Source organism: Ovis aries, chromosome 25 (assembly GCF_016772045.2).
Source record: "Ovis aries strain OAR_USU_Benz2616 breed Rambouillet chromosome 25, ARS-UI_Ramb_v3.0, whole genome shotgun sequence".
Lineage (NCBI taxonomy): Eukaryota > Metazoa > Chordata > Mammalia > Artiodactyla > Bovidae > Ovis > Ovis aries.
This window is the reverse complement of record NC_056078.1, coordinates 30,084,299-30,100,658: the sequence shown is the minus strand read 5'-3', so window position 1 is coordinate 30,100,658 and position 16,360 is coordinate 30,084,299. Positions and strand designations below refer to the sequence as shown.

The 16,360-nt window shown below is 53.0% G+C and overlaps 1 protein-coding gene across 11 annotated transcripts; it reads left to right on the top strand.

The window, feature by feature from the left end:
• The first annotated feature begins 59 nt into the window (after positions 1–59).
• DUSP13A (dual specificity phosphatase 13A) lies at positions 60–15,957 on the top strand. 11 transcript variants are annotated; one of them, XM_027962456.3, is made up of 9 exons: positions 60–230; positions 2,522–2,729; positions 3,004–3,081; positions 5,103–5,198; positions 6,293–6,387; positions 9,071–9,160; positions 10,029–10,202; positions 11,630–11,850; positions 12,508–15,957. In XM_027962456.3, exons 1-9 carry the CDS (start codon positions 82–84, stop codon positions 12,708–12,710), a joined length of 1,314 nt encoding a protein of 437 aa, XP_027818257.2. In that variant the 5' UTR covers positions 60–81; the 3' UTR covers positions 12,711–15,957. The 11 variants fall into 11 exon arrangements, with proteins under 11 accessions (XP_027818257.2, XP_027818254.2, XP_042096750.1 ...); XM_027962453.3 differs by having other exon boundaries at positions 5,103–5,297; XM_042240816.2 differs by lacking the exon at positions 3,004–3,081.
• Positions 15,958–16,360: the final 403 nt, after the last annotated feature.

Sequence of the window (16,360 nt, the reverse complement as noted above, 5' to 3'; positions counted from 1 at the left end):
GCCAGTCTCTAGGAAGGAGGAATGACACTGGAGAGGCAGAGAGGAGTGACCACGGAGACAGAGGGGTGGGTGGGCTGGCCCATGGCGGAAGCCTCGCTCCCACAGCTGAGGGGAGATGCGGGAGCTACGCCTTGCCCCAGCGTCCTGGAACTGGAGGAGCTCCTGAGGGCAGGGAAGGTTTCTTCCAGCCACGTGGATGAAGTTTGGCCCAACCTTTACATAGGAGATGCGTGAGTGGTAGTTGGCTGAAGGGACGTGGGGGTGAGGACAAGGAGAGACAGTTCTTGGGATCTTTACCAGAGATGGGGGGTTGGGGTGAGAGAAAGGGCAACTGGTTCTGCTCTGAGTTTCCCAAGCCAGGGACTTCCTCCAGGACCCCTTCGTGCTAGGAACAGTGCAGTGATCAGGTGCAGCCACCAGGGGGAGCAGGGACTTTGCCTGCCTGAAAGAAGGGAGCTCCCAAAAGTTCCCAGAGTCTTCTGGCACATCAGGAACAACTGGTGGGTCTTGGGGGTGGGATCTTGGGGGTGGGGTGGGTGGGGCAAAGGACGGGGAATCGTGGTGATTTGGGGTGAGAGATGGGGTGGACAGAGAGCTCCCCTTTCCGGTTCCGGCCTTCTTCCTTTGGACACAGACTGGGTGAGGAAGGCTGACTGGAGGTGAATCAAGGAAGGTGTCACCTTTAAATATTTGCAGATTAAAAACAGGTATGAGGTAGTGGCCAGGAAGAGCCGGATGTGCGAGGCAGGGCATGGGGCAAGCAGGGAGGTGCAGCTGGGTCCTAGGGCTGAAGCAATCCTTTCCTTCCTGTCCTGGCATGGCAGGGGCGGATTGCCTCAGGAAGCGGAGAAGCTAAAGCTACATCCCTGTACTACCAGCTCCCCTACTAGAAAGCTCCTGGGTGAGGCTGTGAGCCGTGAACCCCACAAGTTCCTCTGGCTCCTTCTGGACCCTAATGGATTCATCGCTCTAAGGCAGGGGACCAGACAACGCCTCCTTCCCAGACCTCATGGCTTCCCTTCCTCCCCTCCCTAGGGCCACAGCAAATAACCGCTTTGAGCTCTGGAAGCTGGGCATCACCCACGTGCTGAATGCCGCCCACGGGGGCCTCTACTGTCAGGGCAACGCTGACTTCTATGGCAGCAGTGTGAGCTACCTGGGGGTGCCAGCCCACGACCTCCCTGAGTTCGACATCAGTGTCTACTTCTCTTCTGCAGCTGACTTCATCCACCGTGCCCTGAGCACGCCTGGGGGTAGGACCTGACATCTGAACCCATATTCCACCCAGCTCAGTCATGGGAGGATGTCCAGGTTCCCCTTTAACATCAGTGGCCTCCCACCGCTAGTTTTTAAAAAGTCATCATGTTTTTTAAATCCTCTGCTCAGTGTCCCAGCACTTTATCCAGTAGCATTGCTCCACAGACAGAGAAAGGGAGGCCTGAAGTACAAGGTCATGCCCCGAGTTAGGAGCAGCCCTGGGGCTGGAAGCCAGGTCTCCCAAACAATAAAACAGTTCTTCCTCTGCATCACTCAGCCTTGGGAGATTGCCATCTGGTATCTAGATGTCTGGTTTCTGCCCCAAAGTACTTTCAAATGGAAAAAAAAAAATCTTCTAATATCTGGGGTGCAACAAAGGAGCCTGGGGAAGCTGCTTGCCAGCCAGTGTCTATACTTCGGTTTCTCATCTGTGTCATGGGAAAGACAAGACTGTGGCTCATAGCACTTTTCAATCCAAAGCATCCTGACCTTCATTTTTCTTCACCCATTCATTCATCAACTATTTATTATCTTCTCTGTGACAGGCATGGAGCTAGATAAGGGGACACTAGATACTTGCCTTAAACAAAGCAGGGTCCCTGGTGGAAAGACATTCAAAATGTTATTACATCTGAGCACTACTCAGATGAGTCGGTAAAAGTGAAGAGCGATCGGAGTACAGGACAGGGTCCTGGATTCAGAGGATCAGGAAGTTGGGGGGAATTCCCTCTACAACAGTATTCACTGTTGCATCCATGCAAAAAGGATGAGCTGCTTTGTGATTCAAATGATACCATGAGTAGTCAGGAAGCCTTATCTCAGTGGAATCCTGACAAATGAGTAGTAGATGTTAGTCAGACTGAGAGAAGGGAAAAACTTTTACAAGTAGTTGAAAGAGCATGTGGGAAGGCTGGAGGCCAGGGACCATGACAGCTTCAAGGGACTGCAAGTTACCCAGTGTTTCCAGAGCTGAGAGCTGGGGTGGGACAGCCTGGGGTGAAGCTGCAAGGTCAGCAAGGCCAGCCCACAGAGAGTCCTAGAAGCCGTATTGGGGTGTGTTTACCCCATCCCAAGGGTAGGCATAAGAGGTGCTAATGTACCCACTTGACAGATCGGGAAATGGAGGCCCAGACATGTTGAGTGATTTGCCGAGGGTCACAGAATACACCCAAAGCAGAGTAAGGGAAGGAACTTGGGTCCCCACCTCAGCCACTGGGTGGGCTGGCTGGTGGGAAAGGCTCTTTCAGCAGGATGTCTTCCTCAGCCAAGGTCCTGGTGCACTGCGTGGTCGGGGTGAGCCGCTCTGCCACACTGGTCCTGGCCTACCTCATGCTGCGCCAGCAGCTCTCCCTGCGCCAGGCGGTGATCACCGTGAGGGAGCGCCGATGGGTCTTCCCCAACAGAGGTTTCCTTCACCAGCTCTGCCGGCTGGACCAGCAGCTGCGGGGTGCAGGCCGGAGCTGAGGGGCCAGGTGAGGGTTGGGCAGGGCGTGAGGGGCCGAGGCTGGGTGCAGTGCCAAGTGAAAGGTCAGGTGAGGGCTGGGCAGAGGGCAAGGGTACAACTAGAATAAGGGGTTGGGTGAGGACATGAATGAGAGCAGTTCAGAGGTTGGGTTTCAGGGCTGAGTGGAGCTGGAAGAGAGGGTTGAAAGGGGCTTGGCCCATTCCCCAAGCTACTGGGCTGCCCTCACCAATCCTAGGCCTGGCTCAGGCAGCTTGATCGTCAGTCCCTCCCCCTACTCCCAGCCCACTCACAGATTCTTCAGAGCCAGAGAAGATGGAAAGGCTGGGAAAGAAAGGGGTGAGAAGCATAAAATGGAAGAGGTAAGGCCTTTCAAACTGGTCCTGGTGCTGACCTGCCCTACCTCCTTGGCCAAAAGCCTGTGGGGTTCACCCACCTGAACCCCACCAAGACAGGATCACAGCCAGTCCAGTACCTGAGGGCTGTCTGGCTCTTCCCACACCTCTGCACACCCTCCCCTCAGGTCTGGATCCTAGTCCTTGGTGAAGCGTGGGGCTGCAGTTATTGCTCCAAGTTTAGTTAATAATCACGTCAGCCCCGCGCATCCATCCCCACAATGGAGAAAGAGAACAGGTGCTCCTGCCACTGGCCACCACCTCCTCACACAAGCCCTGCTTGATACAAAGTTCTCCCATCGCCACGCCCTTCAGTTCTTTGCCTTGGACTCAGCACCCCACTCTCTACCGTCACACCCCACCCAATGTGATCTCAGAGATCTCCAGAAGGACCCTCCCTAACCTCCCTCCGTCTCTGATTCTGTGGTCCCCAAAGGACATAAAGCCTTCCTGAAGTCTATCCATTTACCTTCTGCCTCCTCCTATTCCATATTCAGTGCATCTGGAGCACAAGCCCTCAGTCCTTAGGCTGCATGAAAGAGACAGATCCCCAGTATCTCCTCTGCCCAAGCCACCTCCCTCCTGCTAGAGGCCCCAGTCTCCCCAGCTGCCCAGCAGAAGGAGCTTGGCTCCCCCACAGCAATGGTGCATCTCAGGCTCCCAGCCCACAAATGGTTGCCAAGGTGCTGCTGTAATTTCTTTGGCATCAGCTCTGTGTTTTCTTCCTGCTCAACTGAGAGGAGGCAGGGGTGTCTCTTCCTGAGGGTAGAGAGGCTGTGGGGGCTCCAGATTGTGAGGCAGCTGTGGAGTGCCCACTGCCCATCTTCTCCCACCATGCCCATGTTGGGGCTGTCCCTGTCTGGCTCCAACAGCTCATTTTCCTTATATTCCATCCCCACTGAGGGCCATCTGAGGGAAGGTTAAGCCTCCAGAGATGCTCTCCATTTCCCCCATCCCACCTCCAGCTCCTGCTACCCATACTGTTCCTTCCTTCACCTCTCCTCACCCTGAATTTGGCTGTGCCCCACCACCCACTGGCTCAGAAGGGCTGCCAGCTGGAAGTGGGACACTGTCCTGGGCTCTTCTGGGAGTTAGGAGAGTAGCAGCTTTCTCCTCCTGCCAGAGCCTCCCTGGGGCATGAACGAATCTCCCCCTGCCCACCACCCGTAAGAGCTGCTTTTGTCTCTGAATGCATAACCAGCCTGGCCAAGGGGGAGCACGTGAGCAATATCAACCCTTTCCCATGTGCTGTTAGGAGGATGAGCATCTTGGGGTTGGGAATGGGGGCAGGAAGGAGGTCTCGGTTAGTTTGAGGGTGAATGCCATGAAAGAAAATAGGCATTATAGCTGGGGTTGGGATTAGGCCCGAGGCGAGGCTGGGGGGGAAACTGTTGTGGGGGTTCTGCAGGTGTGGCAGCCGAGAGGGGGATGGGAAGAGCATCTTCCCACCTTGCTCATTCCTCTAGGCAGGCTTTGGGAACTGTGGGAACAGCACATCTCTGATCATGCCCAACCATCCCGCTTCCTCAGCCTGGGGCCTTAAATCCTCTCACCTCAGGCCTCTGCATTCTTCTTTTCAGGCAGCTGGCTTTGGGGGAGTCAGTTGGGCTATAGCCTTAAACAATTCCTGGGGCTACATCCACAAAATAGTCTGTGAAGCTGGGGCCCCCAAGAGTTGTGCAGTGAGCAACCTGTGTGACTGTACACAGTAGTCCTAGGGCTGAGGACTCAGAGGTGAGGGGGCTTTGGGGAGATGTCATCTCTCTTCAAGAGCCTTGGGCCTCAAACTTGCCTCTTTATCTCTTTTGGCACCCATAACCCACTTGATCTTACACAGAGGCTCAAGGCAGAGCAGGTTTAGCTGGCAGCTCTTGTCCCTGCCGTGGTGAGTCCCAGCCAATCTGAGCCTCAGTTGTTTTTTTTTTGGTTGTTTTTTTTTTTGAGCCTCGGTTTACCTGCCTGTAACATGGAGTTCATTTCTCCCCCAGAACTGGGCCTTACTCCCTGCTATGGGGCTCTGCCATTTTGCCCTGGCCCTGCTGGTACTGCTGGAGGTTGTGGCCCAGGTGGATACCCAGAAGATGGTAAGAGCCCAGTGCGGGGCCCACCCTCGAGCCTGCAGCTCCATCCACTTCATCCTGCTGCCTGTACTCCCTCTCAGCCATGGCCTCCAGTGCTCACAGGTGGGAAGGGACTGCCCTCTCAGCCAGGCCCTGAGGACTCCTCTCCCAGGGGCTTTAAGTTCCCCTAGGAGTAGGGGGACATGGGAGTGGGAGGGGTGTTCTAAGTGCTCCTGATAGCCTGTGGCCACAGCTGCCTCCATCAGCCCTCGCCAGGGCTCAAGGAGCCACAGTAAGGGCTGAGCCCAGCTTGCTGGAGCTCCGGCTTCAGAGACCCAGAAGCGGCGTGGCTGTAGGTAATCATCTGTGTGGCGGTCATCTGGGGGTGTGAGTAGAGAAGAGTACTGAAGCATGGGTATATGAGGAGGGTCTCTGAAGAGTGAGAATTCTTAACAGACCTAAATCCAAGGTCTCTAACTGAGCCGTCAGCCTTGGAAGGGACTTTAACAGAACGGTGAGGTCTGCTCCAGGAATGTCTTCTGGGGGAGGGAAGAGGTTCGCAGAGAACAGGCTGGTTTCCAGAAGCACGGTTTCTGACTGTAGGCCGGGCCTGTTCCAAAGACCTGCTCTGAACGCCACTTACATCTTTGTCTGTCTTTCTGCCCACATTTCCCTCAGCCTGATCTGGATCTTAGTCCGGGGCCAGTCCTATAACCTTTGGCTCCCAGCGAGGGGCCCCTGGGCCTGGGTTCTGGTGTCAGTGCCGCCAGCTGGGACGTGATTTGGCTGTTCTCTTCCCCACTCTCCCCCATGGAGACGCCTTCTCGCTTTAACTTGCTGCCCATACTCCACGTGCTCCCCATGAAGACCCAACAGACCTTCCCAAATGGCTTATTCCGTCTCCCTTCCTCCTGCCCCACAATCCATATCCACGTCCACACACGACACAGGCAGACCCCCTTGCTGGACTGCCTCTGCTCCCAGCGGGGCCAGGTGCCTGGCTGGGCTTGGCACTGACCGTGCCAGGGGACCCGTGGGGGAGTTGGGAGTGGCAGGGGGAGGCCAGAGGAGGGGAGCAGCACATCATGCTTTATAATTAAACTCCAATCAAAAAATAGAAACAGCATCAAGTGTGCAGAGACGGGCGTCTGAAAGCTGGGAGCAAAAAGTGCCCGTCAGAGAAGACCACAGCCTGGGCCAAATACCCCCACAGGTGGGTGAGTGCCCCTACTCTGGGGGCTGCAGAGCATGCTGGGTAAAGAGGGCCAGGACACCTGTGCCTGTGCATGTTGGGGGTGGGAAGGCAGCTGCACTGGATTAGCGGAGAGACTGGGTCGGAGATAGAGGCCCAGATGAAGCCTGCTAATCAGATCAACCTGGGCTTGAATCCTGGCTCCTGTGCTTATTGGCTGTGTGACCTTGGGCGTAGAGCTTAGTCTTTCTGAGCCTTAGTTTCCTCATCTGTAAAAATGGGGATGGTAAATGTTATCTGCCTCATAAGAGTGCTGTGAGAATTCAGTGAGAAAAATTTAAGTCTTTAGCTCTGTCTGATGCAAAGCATATCCTTAGTTTGTGGTAAATATAATAACCATTACTGGACAGAGAAAGACAAATTAAGGAACACAAAGAGATAGAGACCAAGCCTCACTGTCCCATGGGATATGGCTGAGGCTTCAAAGGGTAAGCGCGATGATAATAAGAGTAAGATGCACCATTTATTGGGCATCTACCAGGAGGCGGACACTGGGGGAGGTGCCCTAAACATGGCATTCTCACAGCAGCTCCACTGAGAAAGCTGGCTCAGAGAAGACCACACAGATCCCAGCTCCAGACCTGAGAACTTGGCCCAGGCCTGCCCTCCTCCAAGACCAGCACGCAGGGCGCAGGGTCACAGGCAGCTCCCCACTGGCCGCCTGCCTGCCACCCTCCCCAAAGCTTCTTTCGCCAGACTCTTCACTTGTCCTGCCCTGAGCTCTCCGGCCCCACCTCTCCTGTGGCCACAGTCCCATGTGGTCTGCCTGGAGGAGGAGGAGAGAGTGAGCAGGAGGGAAGACCAGGAGGGGGTGGATGGCAGACAGCTGCTCCCCTGCCCTGCGGAGGCCTGAGCCTTGGTCTGAGGCTGTGGCATGTGGGGTAGTGTGCTGGGGGTCTGTCAGGGAGCGTGAGCTCCTGTGAGTGGGGTGGAGACGGAGGCACTGGCGACAACAACATAGAGGGTACGAGAGGCACAAAGGCAGAAAACAGGTGTCTGAACTTGTAAACAGCAGCAACTCAAGAGAGGAAAGAGCACCGCCCACAGGGGCAGCTGCTCAGCTTAGGGGGAGACTCAGGAAGGAGGCAGAAGGGGCACCAGAGGGAGCAGGGTGCAGAGCCAGACAAAGCCTATCCCTGCTGGATGTGTGGCCCGTGTCTACAGCCACGTCACCCTGAACGCACCTGATCTTGTCTGGACATCAGGCCCAGGTTTCACCCTGCTATGGCCAAGAGATGCAGGAGGAGGGAGGGGTCAGGCAGGACTCTCAGTCTCGATCTGGGGATGGCAGAAACCAGGGGCTGCTGCAGCTACCAACTTCCCTTCTGTGGATGTGCCCAGAGCTCTAAGGATGAGTCGCTGGGTGGGGGCTGGGCCCTCACAGGATAGAGCAGACACGTAGGGGGTACATCCATGAGTATCGAGTATGAGGTCCAAGGTGAGGCCTAACAACAAGTACTCCTAAGTTCAAGGAAAAGGCCCCCTTCTCCAGACCTGGGCCTAGGCCCTGAGGAGACTTAGGCTGGGCTGTGGCCTAGCAGCTCTCATTCCCGACCCCTCTGCTGGCTCCTCCATCTCCCAGGAGCCTCCAGGAGGATCAGGGACAAGCTCTGTCTCAACAGGAGTTTGCCGGTCCCAGGCACAGCTGAGCTGCAAGACACCCACTGGACACTGGGTGGCGGCCTTACCCCGCACCAAGCTCAGAGGCCTGCAGCTGCGCCCACAAGGCTTCCCTAAGCCCCATCTCCCCCAACCTGGGACTTCTGCAGCCCCAGCTGGCAGCTCCAGACCCGTGTGGCTGTCGACCTCTCCGCACTCCAGCAATATACACTTCACTCTTCCCTGTAGTTTCTGCAAACCCAGCCACTCCTCTCTCATTCTCAGATCAGACCTTCCAGACACTTCTTAAAGCAGGCAAGGCCAGTATCTTTAAGATAAAGAAGAGAAATCATGGCCCAGACAGGAGCTAAGACTTGCTCTTGACCTCAGAATGAGCTGTGGTTAGGCTCTCTGCGCTCTTTCTAAAGTTCTTTTCCCACCACTTCACGTAGCCTCCCATCTCCCTGGGGAGTTCCAGGGCCAAGAGCCTTTAACCCCAAAGAGACACCAAGCAGAGAGGGGTCCAGAGGTGTGGAAGGACTGCACTTCAGTCTGCAGGGGGCCTGCGTCTGCTCTCAGGCCCCACCCCCACCGGTTCCAAGGGAAGGACCTGGAATTCTAGCCGCTTCACAGCGTTTGTGTTCCAGGCGGAACCTGCCCCAGCCTCGTTCTGCTCACGTGCCGGGTCCTGTCCCTGCACCCACTCCCCAACTCCTGGCCCCAGACCATGCCGTAGGTAGGTGGCAGGCCACTCAGCCTGCCCTGAGAGGTCACAGTGGGGGATGAAAGGGAAAGCCGGGTCTTCGCTTCCTCCCTGCCCTCCCACTGCCCGCTGGGTGAGCCTGACCAAGCCGGTGGCCTCCTGGGTGCCCATTTCTCTTCCTGGTCCTGGCACCGCCTACCACAGAACAAAGAAGTTCTTCCCAGTTTGTACCTTCCCTAGTTACTGGTTGAAGGGGCCAAGGCCAGTTAGCCAAGAGGGGCACTCCTTCCCAGCCCAGCACCAGACCCAGGTTCTGGTGCCACTGACATCGCAGCTCTGCAGGGTCTCGGATTCCCTCAGCCAGCTGACTCCTGACACGAGCCATCCCACCGCGGTGAGGCCTGACCTGCATCACTGGCCTGAGTCACAGGGGTAAGGAGGAAAATCCCAGGGCCTATAGGCAGACATGGAACAGCCACAGCAGGCTCCCCTGTAGAGAAAGATGGGTTAGCAACCACTCTGGAGTCCTCAAAGTGGGTATTGCGAAGGCTGGGGGATGGAACTGAAGGCACACAGAATGGGACTGAAACCCTAGCCTTGCTCCTTAGTGACCATACAACTCTGGGCATCACTTAACCAATTATTCTCTCTGACCTTCAGCTTCCTCCTATGTAAAATAGGGACTTTCCATGAATGAGGCCCCAGCGCCCAAGAGGCATCAGCGCATTCAGCAGGGAAGTGCCAACAAGGGTCAGTTCATAGCCCAGGCTCCTCAACTCCAGAGATGGGCTCTGACCTTCAGGCACCTGACAGCGGGAAGGGATGGGAGCCTGAGGACCAGCTGTAGAAGCAGCAGAGAAGCAGGGCTTGAGATGAGCTGCCCGGTTGTGGGGGTCTAAGTGCCTTCTGTGGGCCACAGCCATCTGGAGTTCTCATCCTTACAAACTACCAAGTAGCCAGAGACATGAGGGGTGGGGTTGCACTGGACTAGTTGCTACCAACAGGGAGCTTTGAGGGCCCCTTGCACAAAGTTTCCAACACCAGGGGCCTCTGGAGAGGGTAGGGGAGAGGGCTTCCTGGCTCCACAGTGGTGACAAGGGGTTGGCTCCTGGTTTCCTGCAGAAAAGGTCTAGGCCTCAGTCCCAGTCAAGCTGGTTAATAACCTCATCTGAAATAACTGAGGCCCTTCTGAAGCATCCCAGTGGCGCCTGGGCAATGTACCATGCCTGGGCCTCCATGTCAGCTGGACCCACCTGTGGGGAGCCTGCCGCTTGCCACTGCAGTGTCCACTCTGTTCTAGGATGGACTCGCTGCAGAAGCAGGACCTCCGGAGGCCCAAGATCCATGGGTCAGTCCGGGTGTCCCCCTACCAGCCACCCACGCTGGCCTCGCTGCAGCGCTTACTGTGGGTCCGTCGGGCGGCCATGTTGAACCACGTCAATGAAGTCTGGCCAAACCTCTTCCTGGGAGATGCGTAAGTACGAGCCACGATGGGGGTTGGGAGGAGCAGAAGGGGACCCGCGCCCAAAGCCTGTGAGGAGCAGAGTGGCACCCTCTTTGCCTCCGACCATCTCTTCTCACGTATTTATTTCCTTTTACACTGTTAGTACTTTGTGGAACTAGAACATATCCAAGAAAGTACACAAAGCCTCAGTTTCACCCCCCAGGTCAAGAAATAAGACATTACTTGTGCCCCAGAAGCCTCCACTGAACCCTTCTCAGCATAACCTTTTCCCCTGTAGATAACCACTGAGTACTAAAATAGTTATTTCCTTGCTTTTCTTTACAGTTTCACTATTTGGGTTAGTTTTGCCTGCCTTTTAAAGTGATAGGAATAGAGTCATGTTGTGTATTGTACCTGGCGTCATTTGCTCAAAACTGGGAGATGCCAGCAATATATGCAGCAAACAGTTCATTGCTATATATTACTCATTTGCATGTAAATATCACAGTTTATCTATTCTGTTTGAATTTTCCCACTTTGGGGCTATTATAAACAGAAATTCTAAAAGCATTCTAGTACATGTACCCTGGGAACCACACACGTTTCTCTAGGATATATATATAGAGAGAGTGCAATATGATTCATTTTCCCTAAAGGTTGTCTTCAAACTTAGAACATATGGATGAATATATGTGGATGTTGTAAGTTTTCTTTTATATTTAGAAAATATAGATCAATATCTTATTAACAATATGGCAAATATGTATCTCCCCTACACGCACAGATAACCAGTTGTAAAATCCTTGTTGACTCAAAAAAAAAAGCATACATACATACATACATAAATGCTTTTTCACAGTTCCTTTTTTTTTTTTTTACAAAAATGGTATCACTTTATAAGCTCATTTTGTAATCTGCTTTATATAGGAAACTTTTTAAATGGCGCTGCACAACATACTTTAAAAGCACTTTTAAACGACATTCTGTTTTGTTATCCTGTTCTTTTCATAGGTTCTCAATATAGTACCAACACCTTTTCTTATTCACCTGCATCTATCTGCCACATTTTAGTGGTTGCGCAGTGTTTCATTCAGCTGTGTCAATAGTCACTCACTCTCCTCTTATAGTCTATTTAGTGATTCTCCCCACCCCCCACTTTTTCTCTATCTTAAATATCACTAGATACAGTTTACATTTGTCTGTGAGTACATTTGGAATTCTTTTAAGTTCCTAGGAGGCTGGGGCAAGTGTATGTTTTTGAGGCTTCTAATGCATGTGGCTGAATTGCCCTCCAGAAAAGTTGGCCCGAGTGAAATGGAGCCCCTTCACCCAGACCAGTTCACTGATTCCAGGCTCTACCCTCGGAAGAGGTCAGCAGAGGCTGCCAAGGGGTGAATTCCAGCGCAGCCGGGGCAGACTCAGTGAGCTCTACCCCACCTCCTCCTGTGCCCCTCCAGGTACGCGGCCCGGGACAAGAACAAGTTGACCCAGCTGGGCATCACCCATGTTGTGAATGTCGCCGCAGGCAAGTTTCAGGTGGACACAGGTGCCAAGTTCTACCGCGGAATGCCCTTGGAGTACTATGGCATCGAGGCTGATGACAACCCCTTCTTTGACCTCAGTGTCTACTTTCTGCCTGTTGCTCGATACATCCGAAGTGCCCTCAGTGTTCCCCAAGGTCAGCTGCTGGGGAAAGAGAGGGAATGGAGAGGGGTGCAGGCGGGATCTGGGGTTATCTACTTTTCCAATATGTGGATGGTGGGGTCCTTTAGCAACCCTCCCACCCCAGGGGGCTCACTACTAGCATTTAGTGAGCAGTCCCTTTAGGGGGGAATCTCACCCTTGAAACTAACAATCATAGATATAACTAAGGTCCAGTGTGGTCATCAGGGTAACCATATCCCTCAGTAAGAGGCCAGGCATTGGCAGAAGGTCCAAGACCTAGCAAGGGCTCTGGAGTGGTTCCTCTAAGCTGAGGCCTTGGTGTGGAGCTGCAGGGGCAGGGGAGAGGGCAGGATAGAGGATAGGGAGGTGGGTGGACACCTGTGCAATCTGATGCAAACCCAGGGGACTGCAGGAGTACTGACCCTCACCATGCTGGAGTTGCGAAGGATGCTTGTTGCAAAGGAAGCGCCCTGGACCAGGAGAAGGGGATCCCAGCTGCTGCCCTGAGCCCTGCCACTAACATGCTATGTGACCTTGAGCGAGCCCCTTTCCTCTCGGACCTCAGCAGTGAGGACAGTGTCAGTATCCCGGGATGCTGTGACAGCTGGGCAGAAGCATCTCTGACTCCCTCAAGGACGGGTGCCTGATGCTCGGCTGGGTCTCCCCACAGGCCGCGTGCTGGTACACTGTGCCATGGGGGTGAGCCGCTCTGCCACAGTTGTCCTGGCCTTCCTCATGATCTGCGAGAACATGACGCTGGTGGAGGCCATCCAGACAGTGCAGGCCCGCCGCGATATCTGCCCCAACTCGGGCTTCCTCCGGCAGCTCCAGGTCCTGGACAACCGACTGGGGCGGGAGACGGGGCGGCTCTGACCTGGTGGGCAGCCAGGAATCCTGACCCTCTGGCCGGCATGGCCCACCTAACCAGCCTGCACCTGGAGGCCTTTTTTCCGGTGACCTTGAGATGTAAATGGCAAGTGGGGGCTTAGCTGAGGCAGAGGCAGGGAGAGCTGGTGGTGACCTTTAGCAGGTGGATTTTCCCTGACCCAATCCAAAGATTCTTTATGCAAAAGAGAGTTCAGTCTGTCTCTATAATAAAAGGTTCATCATAATAAAGACTTCCTCTTCTGGTGAGTTCATCTGCTGGTGAAGGTTCATCTTCTGGTGGTTTGTGGGGCAGTGGCTCACTCCTAGGATGGTCAGGAGGTTCCAGAAGGCTAGACAACCTATGATGGCAGTCTAGAGACAGAGTCTGAGTCCACTGTCTGAATAAAGACCAAAGTTTGAGGCATCACCATCCTTCACATGCCTGCCCTGTATCAAAACCGACTGTCAAAACGTGCTGTGCACAAACATGCTGGTATCTCCTGAATCTAGTCAGTCTTTTCATCTTCAGTCTGCTTTCAAAAGCACGGACTGAAATCACAGAAACCTAACAGAGGCATTAAACAAGAGGGTAGGAGACACGGCAAAATTCTTGGTCAAGGATGGTTATGATAGGGCAACACTGGCTTTGAGTTTCTTACTTCTTACTTCTTACAGTGCAGAAAGCCCCCAGTTCCTCACCTGTATGTGAGGTATTTATGAGGATTAGATGGGCTGGCTTTCCTTTTACCTCTCTGCCGGTTCCTATGTAGCCCTTGCCTCCTCCAGCTGACCCTTGCTGAATGTCAAGGTCTCTTGAGATTTCTGGCCTCTGCGTCTTCTCTCCCTCTTGTGTTCTCACTCCTCGGGGGAAGGGGAGGTCCTCTTGCTCCCACAGCCTCAGTTTACATCTCTAGGCTGACGACTCTCAGACCCCTATAGCGGCTGAATTTTCTATTTTGAGCTTGAAAACCTCAGTATACTACTGGCCACCTTCATTTGAATACACTTGAATTTCAAACTGAACTGTTCATCACCTTCCACCGGACCAATTCCTCTTCCTGGTTCCCATTTTAGTGAAGGGTTCTGACAGGCATTATCGCCCAAGCCAGTGGTAGGTGTCACCCTGGGCTCCTGCCTTTCTTTCGGTTGGCCTACCAACTCTATCTCCTAAAGCGAGCTCGGATCTGCTCACTTAGCTTCATCTTTGCCGACTACCCAAATTCAAGCCACCTCACCTCTCACCTGGCTTCCTGCTCAGCCCGATGGTCTCTCTGCCTCTAGCCTTGCCCCTCCCAGTCTCCATGCAGGTCCCAGACATCTTACTAAAATGAAAATCTGATCATATCACGCTAACACTTACAGCCCCCCAGAGACAGCTTGACAAAGTATAAAGATTCTTCATTTTCTGAGAACTTCTCACGTCTCCAGACATTTCTCTTCTAATTCTGTTCCCATACATGCCGTGTAATTAAGAAATGCTAAATCTACCTGCACTTTCCAGAAATGTTCCACTCTCTTGCCTCTTGGTGCTTTATACATGCTTCAGGTTATACAGCCTGAATGCACATCCTCACACATTTTCACTGGGGTCTCTTTGAGATGTCTCAGTTTAGATGTCACTTCTGGGGAGCCCCCTGGACCCTGCAAGCCTCAGTGAAGTGCTCTTCCTCAAGCTACCAAAATGTCCATCCATCCCTGTGTATCACCTGTCATCTGAATTGTAAGTGCCTGGGGCTCTGTGATTCTTTTCCAGCTGGCAGTCTCTCACCAGGCTTTCTCTGGGCTCAAGGAATCCAAGACTCCTACCCTCCCTGGCTGTAACCCTACCTTCAGGGAGAGTTGTGTGTTACTGTGCCCTCTCTATGGGGGCCTCCAGGGGGAGTGGATCCCCACCTGGCCCCAGGACTGGGCCTGGCTCCGTAGGGGACCTCCTCTCCTCCCAGCTCCACCTGCTATGGCATCTCACCATTTGGTCACCCTGACACCCTCTTCCCAGCTCATCTCGTCTCCTTGGGCCACCTCTGCCCTCTCTCTTTGCTCCCCTGCCAAGGCTTTCTGGGGACAGCCCTACCCTCTCCCGGGGGCTTAAGCAGTCTATATCCTTCTCTACCGTCTGCTCTATTTCCAGAGGGCAAGTCCTTCTCCTTTGTTGCAAATCAAAAAAAAAGGGTCACCTCTGACCAAAGCAGCAGACCTAGTTCCAAGTCATGGTGTTCAACTCAGGGAGCTGAGCACAGGATGTGCTTTAGGATCCCCTGCGATTTATAAACCATACAAACGTGTACCGCCCTCTCTGGGTCATAGAGACTTAATATCCCCATTTTACAGATGAACAAACTTAGGCTCAGAGAAGCTAAAATGAGGCTGGATGTTGCCTGCTGGATCCAGGATCTCTGGGTTCTGGCCACGAAGGACTGGTGCTGCCCAGCAGCTCCCCATTCTCCTCCCTGCAGCACTTGTTCCTAGTCCCAGCTGGCTGCCTCAGGTGCTCTCTGGGCCTCTTCCAAAAGGTAAACACATGTCCCAGAGGAAGTCTGTGCCCAACCAGGCAGGATGGAGAATTTCTCAGCTTTTCCCTTGGGTTAGTGAGGCCTATAATTCTCCAGAGCAGACAAAGCTAATCCTTGCCCCATAGCCCAGCCTGCCCACCCCCAATTCCCTTGGATCCCCTTGCTCTGCCTGACAGCTCAGCCCTTGTTGCTATTTCCTGCTCATGCATGGTCAGCAGGATCCAAAATAGTGGCTCCAGAAACTAGTCTCTAAATCAACATCCGGCTCTATAACTGTGGGCAGCTGGCCCTTGCTGGCTGGGTGGAGCACCTTGAATCTGGAACAGAGCCGTACCCTGGGCCTGGGGCGTTTGTTTCAGCAGGTTACCTTCTTGGGGCTCTAAGGGTTGGACTCAGATTCTGGGGCTATGGGGTGAAGAAGGCAGGGAAAGCCAAACATGCCCCAGAGCACCCGAGGAAATAGAGGTTGAGCTCCAGACTGGCACCTCCACCAGAAAGCCTTCCTGCTGCCACACTTGGCCCAGGAAGTCTGCAATGAAGCGTCTGCTCCTCCTGTTCTATGGAGCAGGCTTGTGAAAGAAGTGAGACGTTGTTAAGACCATGAACTTGGACTGTGGTTATATAAGAAGTTAACATTAGAGGAAGCTGCTTGAAGGGTAGCTAAGAAATGTCCCTGCTATCTTTATAACTTCTGTACATCTAAAATTATTCCAAAATAAAAAGCTTTTACAATTTGTTGACAAGTACTGAATGCTTTGTGTATGCCAGGTACTATGCTGAGTATATTAGATACATTACATATCTTTTGTTTTTTCTCAGTTTCGTCATAATGTTTTATTTCTTTAGAAAAAAAAAACAGAAATCAAATATGGCAAAGTGTTAAAATTTGACAATATTGAATTGTGGGAGTAGAGATATCTGGTTTTCCTTTTTTTGGTATTTTTAAAACTATTTTCTAGTTAAAAAATGTAAATTGACTAAACTTTTAAAATGAGAGACAACCGATTCTCTGTATTTATAGAGAATACATTCTCTATATTTAAAACCCATCAGCAAATGGGTTTTAGGAAATATTATGAATTTAAATGATGCTGTTATTATTTGCTTTGAAAAAGTGAAAGTCACTCAGTCCATGGAATTCTTTAG

Excerpts from the sequence above, each read along its gene's own strand:
- DUSP13A (XM_027962453.3), top strand. The coding sequence starts at position 82 with ATGGCGGAAGCCTCGCTCCCACAGCTGAGGGGAGATGCGGGAGCTACG. Across the intron at positions 231-2,521 it reads AACCTTTACATAGGAGATGC|CCAAGGTCCTGGTGCACTGC; the intron begins GTGAGTGGTAGT and ends TGTCTTCCTCAG. Across the intron at positions 6,388-9,070 it reads TGGGCCAAATACCCCCACAG|GGTCTCGGATTCCCTCAGCC; the intron begins GTGGGTGAGTGC and ends GCAGCTCTGCAG.